Here is a 12,010-nt window from a genome sequence, read left to right as displayed (position 1 = left end):
TCCTCTCCTCTCCTCTCCTCTTCTCTCCTCTCCTCTTTTATTTTCCTTCTCCCCACTTCCCTGCTCTGCTTCTTCTTTCTTCTCTCCTCGTGTATCTTTCTCATTAAACTGACATTGAGCACACATTTATAAATCTTGCACATCCCCTTTCTCAGGTTACCTGCATCTCAACTTGGTATCTGTAGTCCTTTTACTTTATCTCTAGCTCTCTCCTTTCTGGAGAAGCCTACATTTTCTCTTGAAGATCTCTCTCTCTCTCTCTCTCTCTCTCTCTCTCTCTCTCTCTCTCCTCACCGCCCTGTTTATGTGTGTGTGTTGCCTGTCTCTTTCTTTCTCCCTCTGTGTATATGCATGTGTGTCTCTCTCTCTCCCACTTTCACTTTCACCATAAATTCCTGAAATAAAACTAACTCATCTCAAACAAAAGCAAAAACAAATTTGTGAATTTTGAATGATGAATATATTAAACACAACTGTTTTGATAACAAGTTGATAAAATATACTTGCACTTGACCCAAACTCAAATTTAGAAGAGAATCCAATGTAAGGAAAAGGACTCAGGGAAACCCAAGACTAGCTGGGCTCAGAATATTTGGGGATTAATTTCTGCAAAGTACTTAAATCTTTTTTTCTGTCTAGACTGACTTTTATTACTTTTCTCTCTCTCTCTTTATATTCTCAGATCTAGCTTTTACAAAAGCTAGGGTATTTCCCATAGCTCCCAAACTGATTTATTATAATCTCAGTCTGTACCTACAGAGAAGTTTAAATACCTATTGTTGAAATAGAAAACTTGTTTGCTACCTATTTTCACCTTTTCATGTTAGAATGCAGTTTCTGACTCCATCACTCATAATACAAATAGAACTTTCAGGTTCCAGTTATGTGGATTTGGGGAAGAGGAGATAGTGTCCAGAAAAAAAATGTATGTGGATGTGACAAATTACTGTATTCTACTATACCCAGAATGAGTGTGCTTCCTGATACAGGATTGAAATTTTTACTGATTAAATGCACTTGCAAGGATACAAAAACAATATTTGGCCAGATGAATTAGAAAGTTTTGCCATCTGAACCTCCTGATAGATTTCTATGAGTTGACTGATGTAACAACTAGTACTAAAGTAAGATTAATTTCAATTATTTTATTTCAGTAATAATTTTATATGTTTACAGAATGCTTTAAAATTCTATAAAATTATGAATTTTGTTAGAACATCTCAAAGATTTGATTCACATGTTTATTGTAACAATGTTCATTTCTTTATTTTAAAAATGATTTCATCTTCATGAAGACTAAACCTGGAGTAATTCGTCCAGTACCTGTAAAATCCAAAATATTACTGAAACAAGAAGAAGAAATATATGAGCCCAACCCTTTTAGTAAATACCTGAAAGAAAGCTCAGAGCTCTTTTCTGAACAGGTGAGTATACCTGAGAATTTTGTTTATATTTTGATAATATAAACTGGTACATTTGAATATCATGTATGTAAGAACATATTAATTTGACTGGATTTTAGTGATGATAGATCCATTTTTCCCTAAAGTTCTTAAGTATATTCATAATGATTTTAAATATTTTGAAGCCTTCAAATAAAATTTTATCTTTAATGCTGGCATTATATTAGGATCAAATCATTTATATGCATGCCATAAAATTGCTGATTAGACTTGTCCTATATGTAATTTTTATCTCTAAATTCCTTCCTCTTCTGGGAGATGGTATTTTAGATAGGATATACTAGTACCTTAGACAAAAATCCCTGCCATTTGTATTTATATTAGCATGGAAGGAATTATGTGATCCTCTAGATTGAATAGTTTTAGTTAAGGGGATAATGGTCAAAGTTATTCAAGACTGTTTGCAGTCCCTTAGAATGAACCCGAGTCCAGCAATGTGCAAGGAAAGTGCCTTACATGCCTCACACCAACCCCAGCAAAACATTTTTATCATATACAAAAACACTACTAAATATCTATTGCCTATATGACATTGATATATTTAAGCTTAATGTGATATTTTAGACAGTATCATATCATTATAATGTTTTTGTGGAACTAACCTTATAATCTAATCTTATATGACAAAAAATGCCAACAGTTAAAATAAATTTCACATGATTTTCACACTTCAAAATACAATTCTATAAAATAATAATTTGGAGGTCTGGAAATACAGTGCAGCAAGTAGGGAACTTGCCTTGCACACAGTTGACTCCAATTCCATCCCAAGGAGCCCACGTGTCCTCCAGCTGTCATTCATGAGCCCAGAGCCCTGAGTAAGCCCTCAGCACCACCAGCTGTGACTCCAAAACCAAAATAAGATTTTTGTACTTTTTATTTGTATAATTTTAATTTCTTACATTTTACTTTAAATATGATTCATTACAAATATCAAGTTAATATATATTATCACAATTTACAGTTATTTGAATTAATAATTTAAATTTTCAAGCATGGGATATTCTTCTCATTAAAAGGAGTCCACATTTCTTTTCACTGCTTCTTCTGACAGAAAGTTTAAGCCCCTGGTTAGTACAATATAAACCTTTGTATTGCAGATAAGTGATTGAAAATCTGAGCTCTTTTGCAAATATTAAGGTGCTATACACATAATTATATTTATATTATCTTTCAACCAATTCATTCTTGTGTGTATCCCAACTTCCATAGGGAGCATGAAAAGTAGTGTGTCAGCCTGCAGTCTTTTAGAATTGAAAGAAGCCTAGATTCTACTTAAAAGTGAATACCAGACAATCTTTGATCTTATTTCTTGATGTGTGGGAAACTAATAGGTACTGATACACTGACAAGTTGCAGCTTCTACCAACTCTTCTTTTTATATTGAACTCTGCCATATGGTTGTGTTCAGACACAATTGTGGGGAAGGATACCAAGATAGGTCACAATGTAAAATGTTTAGATTTACTTAAAACATAAATTGAGCAACAACAATTTATAAGCTCAGCATTGCTACTACTGTAGACCATCAGTAAAAGAGAACATACTCAAATTATAGTTTTAGCCATTATTGTGTTCTTTCCTACTGCATCCAGAGAATAGAGTGGTTGCAAACTCTGTTGATCTCACCCAACCATGTAATGGAAATTAGTTAGGCAGAGGGTCGGGCCAAATTGAAGCAGCTCTCATTCACTAATCTGCCTTATACTAGGGAGTGTTCCACATGACAGGAGATGTTGGATGGGATTGTTAAGTCAGTAAATTCCCACAAGCAGCTTCACTGCCATAAAATATGATTTTGAAACCCTCTATTACAAAATGTCAGACACTAGAGATCCTGAGACTAGATGGAAATGTATTTACTGTAGCTTATAACAGAACAACTGGGCAGCCTTTTGAACTGATAATGAAGCAAAACTTTGCGTGGAGACAGTCTCTGAGTACTAAAAGCAAACTTTTGGGGGTCACACCCGGCAATGCACAGGAGTCACTCCTGGCTCATGCACTCAGGAATTTACCCCTGGCAGTGCTCAGGGGACCATATGGGATGCTGGGATTTGAACCTGGGTTGACTGCATGTAAGGCAAACACCCTACCCACTGTGCTATTGCTCCAGCCCCTAAAAGCAAACTTTCAAACAAAATGCATAATAAAATAATTTAGACTTATTAATCAACTATTTTACATTGAAGTGGCATAGACTAGGAATCATTATTATATAGAGATGTCATTTTTAACAAAAACTCTTCTGAACAAAGCTTATACTTTTTTTTTTGAAATTACTTTTTAGTCTGTTATTATATCAGCTTTTACTCCTTTTGAGTTACTGCAAAATTTTCTCACATTCCACTTACAGATTTAAAACTAAGTGATGTGCTCTGAAGGATAATTTTATTGTTAATTAAAGGCAGGGTTGGAAAAAATTAACAGAATTGATTGGGAAAATGGGCATCCAGAAGATATAGAGACTTACAAAATCAATCCATTGATGTGAATGAAGAATATAAAGAGCCAAATCGTTTTGAGTTTGACTATTGAGTTCGCCAATGATTGCTTTCTGCTCATTTAATGTCTCAAGTTAGATAAAGGTGATTTGAAATTAGTAATTGAACCCATGATGTTAGGATCCATTTTTCCTCTTAAAGCCTTAAAGAAAAGCATAAAAAATACATTAGAGTTAAGTCAGGGAACATTGTTTCGTATGATTTGCTCATGTTTAAAACATACATTGCAGTCCATAAGCATTGGATAACATGTATGTTTTAAAGTGTTGATGAGATCCCAAATATAAAAGTTATAAATTTGAAGACATGTTCTAGATAAGAGACAGGAATCTTTTCTTCTTCTTCAATCCAAGTAAAGTAATCTAAGGTAAATAAATTTGGTTGAAAAAATAAAGCTAATAAAAAGAGTAACTATAAGAAAGCATAGAAGAGAATTTGGCATAGAGTTAAAAATGGAAAATAAACTGATTTTTTAAATTCTTTTATGAGGGCCTGGGGGTGACTGAGTGGTAAAATCACTTGCCTTGCCAGCATTCGAATGAAGAATTCAATCTGTGGTTCCGAGGACAGTCCTGACAGTTGTTATTTGGAACCCCCAGTTCACAAAGCATGTGATCTCTGGCCCACTGTAGTCAGTTGTATGTAAATATTGCAACCAAAGTGTGCAATTCCTGATGAGCATGCAACTAGGAATGCTACACACCACAGATACCACAATTGGAATGGTAAGCACCCCGCCTCCATCAGCCCAAGCACATGTGTGAATCCCAGCACACTTTCCAGTGAGCACTATGGCTGAAATGCACAGGAGCACCAGAGCTAAGGAGTGAGACTCCCCTACCCGCACTGTGCTTGAGACTAGAAGCTGACATGTCACCCTTGGCAGACACCTCAAATAAATGTGTGCAACACCTAGTCATAGAAACAGCAACAAAGAGGAACAGGCAAGGGGGATAAAAATGGAAAAAAAATCTTAAAAACAGCAAAGATGGCATAGGAGTTCAGCCCATGGAGAACCAAGCCGAGTAAGTTTTTAAAAGTTCTTAAAAATAAGAAATAAATTATTAAAAATGTTATTCAGTGTCTGCAGAGGAATGCTACAAAGACTCCTGGAAAGAAAGGTCAAGCAGTAAGTTTGTAAATTCAGAATTGGTAATTTCTTAGGGATTGGAAAGTTTATTTATTTATTTTTAACCTTTACTGAATCTCTGTGAGTTATGAAGTTTGTCAACTCTAGTTTTTCAAAATCCCCAGATTTTTAAAATCTGGATTTTTCATAGTCTCCAGGTTAAAGTTTTTCAAAGTAATATTCCAGTTCTGGATGAATTGTTTTGGGATTTCAAGCAGCTGCAGTGCAAGTGTGTGGTCTTTAGCTGAACTCTTAGGTGGCCCGCGTGCAGCATGAGAGACGCCCTTGCCACAGCTGGGGAGTCCAGCAGTGCTGCTGTCTGCCATCCCTGGCACCCTAAGCAACTACCAGCATCCTACAGTGACAGATCAGCGCCACACAAAAGGGGTGCCACACTCAGCAAGCACTGCAGCTAGAAAGATGTGCAAGTGGCAGCACCAGAAAGTCTGACCTCAAGAGGGCATTTGTGTAGATAATACAGACACCCCCAGGGAGCAGCACAACTATTAGTTCTGTGCTTCTGCCAAGAATGTGACATGTGGTGGGACACATGTATACTAATCTCTATCCACCAGTGAAGGGGAAGGAAGGGGAATTAAAAAGAGAAAGAAATCACTTAAGAATAATATTCTGAGCTCTGAAGATAGACATTATAAGTGAAATTTAAAATTTGAGTTCAGTCATCAAATATTAACGTGTCCTATATAATTTGACCTTCGATACTTTATTAATATTTCTTTTCTTTTTTTAAATTTTTTATAAGAAATATTTTATTGAATCACCGTGCGAAAAAAATTACAAAGCTTTCAGGTTTAAGTCACAGTCAAATACTGATTAAACCCCCATCCCTTCACCAGTGCCCATGTTCCACCACCAAAAACCCCAATACATCCCCCTCCCACTCCGCCCCCCATCTAAGTAGCTAATGAGATTCCCTTTATTCTCTATATACTTTGAGTACATTCCATATTTCCATACAGAACTCACTATTATTGGTTGGAAATTTTCCCCAACAATCAGGCCTGCTGAATAGGCATCATCTAATAATTTCTCTTCATTGCTGAGAGTGAAGACTTTGAGTGAAGACTATTGCGGCTGCACGGTTTTGGGTTTCTAATACTTTAGCTCAGTTCACAGTCAAAATGCATGGCTACAAGAATCTGCTCTGGTGCCAAAATGGGTTAGGAGACCTCAGGATCACAGTCTTTAGGCGCGGAGGGTCTGTTTCTTGTGCCACGGCTCAGGATCATCTATGGGGGGAAGGTGCGCCGGGAACGCCCCCACTCCCAGGACCACCTACAGGCTACGTCACTAAAGAAAGTCCTACCTCCGGGTTGAGGGGTCTTAGAGGGTGGCTCTCACCACGTGGGTGCTGCCGCTGCTGCCATTTTTGCTCAGAAAAACGGGGCGGAGAGGGAAAATCCCTCCCCAGGCTGCACGAGGTTGTAGCTCAGTTCACAGTCAAAATAAACGGCTGCAAGAATCCGCTCTGGTGCCAAAATGGGTTAGGAGACCTCAGGATCACAGTCTGTAGGCGCGGAGGGTCTGTTTTTCCTATTTCTTTTCTTTTAATGTAAAAAATATCTTGGGTAAAATAAAACAAAGCAATTCACCTGCATGGCGAGTTCTGACACATGCATGCATTTTCATTGGCTCTGATATGTCAGAATAATGATCACTTTCCTGCCTTTCTAGTCTATTTCCTCTCTCCTTGTATTTATCTACTTGTTGATTTTCAGAACAATGTAGCAAAAGATAGTTTAAAAGATAATTTTTTTCCAAGTCAGTCTTTATGTATTACTATCACTGTATCACTGTCATCCATTGTTCCACAAATCTAGTGGGTGCCAGTATGTGTCCAATAGTCCCTGTTGCGTGCTAGTGTAGCCCGATGGTGCATTGGGGGCTCTTTTAGGGTCAGGGGAATTAGGACCTTCACTGTTACTGTTTTTGGCATATTGAGTATGCCATGAGTAGCTTGTCGGGGTCTGCTGTGCGGCCGGGATAACTCTCAGTAGCTTGCCGGGCTCTGCGAGAGGAATGGAGGCTCTTGGGGCGACCTCTAATCGCCTTTACAGGTATATATATGTAAGTATATATATACATATATATATATATATATTTCCCTCTATGATTTGTTGCCTCCTGTCTGACCCCATCAAATATGAAAATATGATGTGGTAATTATAGAAAATGAGTAGGGAGTGTCTTATGATGTGTCGCACATCCATGTTCACTCATATGTGAGGTTTGGCCCAAGTGTGTGGAAAGTGGTCTGGAGCCGGGGCTGGGTCCCTTGGGGTGGGGAGGGCTCTCATCTGCCACCCCCTGGGGCATCCTGAGTGAAAACAGCCTGGCACAGAATCCGATGGCATGGTTATAAGGGCCTCATTTTATGCTCCCTTCTGTGAGAAGCAGCCGTGAGTTCTGGAGGGTGGCCAATGAGGAGATTATCTGGCACCTGCAGGAGGTGGCTTATGGGTGTGACCCCTGGGTCACCAGAGACTCGGGGAAGCAGGCAGAGGATTTCGGCTTCTGGGTCTATTGAGCCCAGAACCTAAAGTTACAATGTTTCGCACTACTTGGGTTCTGTGGGACTTCACTCATGCTTGAGGCTCTGCCTGACCGTGTGGAAAGCGGCCTGGAGTGTGGCAGTCCCTGTGGCGGTGGGTGGGCTGTGGAGGTCGGCTGCCAGGGCTGGGTCCCTTAAGAGTGGGGAGGGTTCTCACAGTCTGGCACGGAGTCCAGTGGCACGGTATGATTAGTTATGGTTATGGTTATGGTCTGTATGAGAACTCTTAAAATACATGTCATAAGATTGTTAATTCCCATTCAGAACTCTAGTTATATGTCTGAAAAATGAGGACGCTTAAGTACTTTTGAAGGTATCCTTTTATCTTGAGCTTTATTATTTTGAACATTATTGGACCTCCCCTGATATTTTAGATCCTTAAATGATCCCCAAAAAGGAAAACAAGGAAAAAAGCAAATATTACAAATGTCATAACTTTTGAGGGATGGAAAGTCTTATAAAATACTGTTGAGGTCAGAATTATGACAAATATTTCCCATTACCATAGAGTGTACTGTGATTTTTGTTTTTTTTTTGAATTTTGCAATTTGAGTCAGAATTTTTTGTTTCCTTTTTTAAAAAATTCCATTCTGAATCATTTAGTCATACTGTAAATCACAGTGACTAAATAAATATATTAAAATAAAACTATTTAGAACCTCTACTCAGTACCACGCCCTCGCAGATGAGATGAATCACCAGCCTCACCCCAGTATCTGCCATTTCAATGAGCCGGCTTTATGTCTCCTGAGGTACAGCAGCATGACAGCACCTCATCGGGCCTCACAGTCAGAGTTACATTTCATCCCAATGAGTGAAGGCAGGCTTGGAAGGAACAGAGAAATTCCCAGCCTAGTTCTTCAGAAGGTCCCAGGGTTCAACTACAGAGATTTACCCTCAGCACAACAGAAGCACTGGAAAACCAATGGGGAAGACACATAAAATCTAAGTTCAAGAGCAAAAACAATAACAAAAGTCTCAATCATCATTATACAGCTATCAAATACTCAGACTTCATTAGTGACATCATTAGTGACCTTAGTGACATCATTGTGAGGATGCTTATTCAGCTCAAAGAAATAATGGCACACTTAACAAAGGAAAGTAGAGAGCCAAAATGAGAAAACTACAAGCAGAAATGAAGAGAATGGTAGGTGATATAAAATACTCAAACACTCTGAGCAAAATAGAGCACCAAGATGAAATGGAGGAATCCTAGAAAACAACAGAAGGTAGAAAACAGGCTGAAAAGAAATAAACAATACAGCAGAGAACTATGGCATGAGTTCAAGGGGAACAACATAAGAATCATCAGAGTTCCCAAAGTACAGGAAGACTTTGGGACAAAGTCAAAAGACAAATTTGATGAAGAAGTAATAGTTAAAGAAATCAAAGAAAATAATTTCCCAGAGTTGAGGAATACAGGCACCAAGCTCCATGAGTTCCGAAGGGTTCCAGTGAAAATAGACTCAAACAAAAAAAAAAAAAGACTCAAATAGAAAGACTCCAACATATTTTGTTCTCAGAATGACAATGGGCATCACAGTGAATGTAAGATTAAAAAAACAAAAACAAACCACCAACTCTCATTTTTTTGGACTGCATATGTAGCAGTTTGGAACTCACTGTTTCCTTTTAGATTCAAATATAAAACTACTGTAGTCACACTGCAGTATTGAATGTTGAGGTCTTATTTGTTGCTCTCAGAACAGTTCCTTTTGCTTATAATCAGAATTGTTATACTTCAGATATTTTTATAAAATGTTTCAGTGGAATGAGATCACTGTGAAATACATGTCTGAGTAGAGAGGATGAAAAGCTGAGAAAGACTAATGGATTCAGTAAAGTTAGAATATTTTGTTGATAAGAATGGTGGTATGGGAGGTTGAATTGTGATTGGGATAAAAGGAAATTAAATGAGAGAAGAATAAACAAAGGCTGAGGAAGTGGCTCTGTCATGGGGTATGTGTCTTTGATATGTGAACCCCTGCATTCAATCTCCAGTGCAGAAAGGAAAAAAATAAGCATAATAATTAAAGCTAATTATTTGTATTCAACTTGTTCTAGAGAAAAAATTAAACATGAGGGATGTCTAAAATTAAAGATGAGGGATAATAGAAGCTGTAGCATTTCATTGATAAGTAAAATAGTTTAGCATTTTAGGGGTAGTATGAATCACTGTGCAAATTAAGACTAAGGCCAGAAAAATAGTACAGGCAGTAGCACACTTGCCTTGCTTATGGATGTGATTACACCACCCTGGTTACCAGAATAAGGCAAAATATGTGTGTACAGACTCGGGAACTCTTAAGGGCTGAGGGTACCTGGTAAACATTTTTTCTAATGTGAAATAAGTGAAATAAGTCCTATAATTTATAAGCGAAAAGAGAAGGGAATGGCAGAATGAATTAATTAAATAGAGCATGACTTCATGCCTCCTTTCATGGGCCTTAGCAAAGGGGGTGATAGTAGGTTGAAAGGGAGATTAGTTATCATTGGTTACACAACCTTCAGCTAAGTGAGCACAAACAGTCTCTGGGGAACCAAACTGCAACAGAGTTGTAGTTAACATCGACCTGGTGGTAGTAGGGCAAGGGACTGAGGGTGTTGCTGAGGGTGTTGTTGTTCTCGCCTCTGAGCCTCAGGAGGAGAGAAGTGAGACTGTTTGTGATGCGCATTGGTGGAGCAGTACACTGGTCTGACTTAAAATGTTTGGTGATTTTTTTACTTAAAAAGGAAAAAACTGGGAAAAAATGATGGCAATGAATGAGAATAAAGTAAAATCTATTCTTGAAAAGTCACCATAAGAATAGTCAAGTTTTGTGGGTGTCCATTCCCAGGCTTCTTAAAGGCAGCATTGCCCGGGAATGAGCTTCACTTTTATCTGCAGGGCATAAAGGGGATTGGACCCAGGTCTTGGAGGAAATTAAGAAAGCCTCCCAGGTAACAGACACTGCTCACTAGTGGTTCAGGAAAAGTCTTGAGTGAGAAATAGTCTCTAAAAAATGTATGCTTGCTTCCAGAGTCAGGCAGGTGGCCTCAGGCCCGGAGAGGAACAGGGCTCTGTACTTGGAGTCTGTCCAGAATGCAACACTACTATTGCTTGTTGAAAATTGCAAAATGTTGTAGTGTAGTGCTGCAGGAAACCAGATCCCAGCCTTGACAATTTTCCATGGGAGCTGGTGGTATGTGTACCATTTTTTTGATTTTTTGTTACTTCATGGAAAAGATGGGCATCACTCTCTGAGGGAACAGAGAGACCTTATTAGGACTCAGTACAGTTATAGAAGAAAATGGTGCATTACGTGAAAAGCTGAGAAATGTTTAAAAAGAGAAGGAGCAGGAAGACTTTGGACCATCTCTGAAGGCTGTCCACTTTGAGAAGGAGTCTGTTTGGGTAAGCTTGAAGGTGACCCGAGAAAGGCCAGAGCTGTCCCAGGGTGCAGAGAAGGATCTACTTCACTTTCCAGAGAGCATGTCCAAGGAAGTGAGATGGAAGACTTCCAAATGAGGTGAATTGGAGGTGGAAATATCTAGACCCAGAGTATCCCAAGAAAAGATAATAGAAGTCCTTCAGTGGCAGGCAGTTGAAACCAAAACAACCCTTAAAATATTTCAAATGCAGGACGAGATACTTCAGATTGCTTTCAAAGATGTCACTGTCACTGTAACTGTCATCCCGTTGCTCATTGTGTTGCTCAAAGATGTAAGGAAGGATAATTCCTAGCTTTAGAAAAGTCAGAAGCAGCTTTTACAAGAAGCAGACGAGTGGAAGGAACAAGTGAATGAACTTCAGAATCAGAGATTAAAATGTAAGCACTCCCAGAAGCTGGGAAACAAGTTCTTCCATGGCTAAGGGTAATCTAATCAAGTCTCTGAGCAAGCACTTGCTAAAAATGTAAGATGGCATAAGAGATGAGGAACCACTCGAAATAAAGAGGAAGCCAAGAAATGCTAACCTATTCAATAGAACTTTGAGGAGAGTAATTCAGGCCTTGCTAAGTTAAATATTGCTCTAGAAATTCTAGAGAGAGAAGGGAACTGAATGAATACCCAATTATCTGAAGTGGATGAAACAAATGAAGAACTTATACAGCATATTGAAAATCTTCAGAAGGAATAAACCTCTTTGCGGTCAGAAAACAGACAGCTTGAAGATAAAATACAAAACTTCAGTACAAACTTCAAGGAATGACTGAAGTGTATCAAGATGATGAGACTTCACTTTACAAGAAATTAATACTAAAGCAAAATGACAGGGTAGAGAAAGAAAAAATCCTTTCCAAAGTGGGTCAAGAGATATGAACAGAGTTGGAGACCTGTGCACCTTGAAAAATTGAAG

General features: G+C 38.4%; 1 protein-coding gene across 1 annotated transcript in view; it reads left to right on the top strand.

Moving 5' to 3' along the window:
- Positions 1-12,010, top strand: part of MLIP (muscular LMNA interacting protein) — a 178,608-nt gene that overhangs the window by 103,217 nt on the left and 63,381 nt on the right. The window contains exon 11 of the mRNA XM_055123001.1: positions 1,296-1,424. Coding sequence (XP_054978976.1) covers positions 1,296-1,424 — 129 coding nt within the window. The remainder of the gene's footprint in view (positions 1-1,295; positions 1,425-12,010) is intronic.

This window comes from Sorex araneus, chromosome X (genome assembly GCF_027595985.1).
Source record: "Sorex araneus isolate mSorAra2 chromosome X, mSorAra2.pri, whole genome shotgun sequence".
NCBI lineage: Eukaryota > Metazoa > Chordata > Mammalia > Eulipotyphla > Soricidae > Sorex > Sorex araneus.
This window is presented reverse-complemented; position numbering and strand designations above follow the sequence as displayed.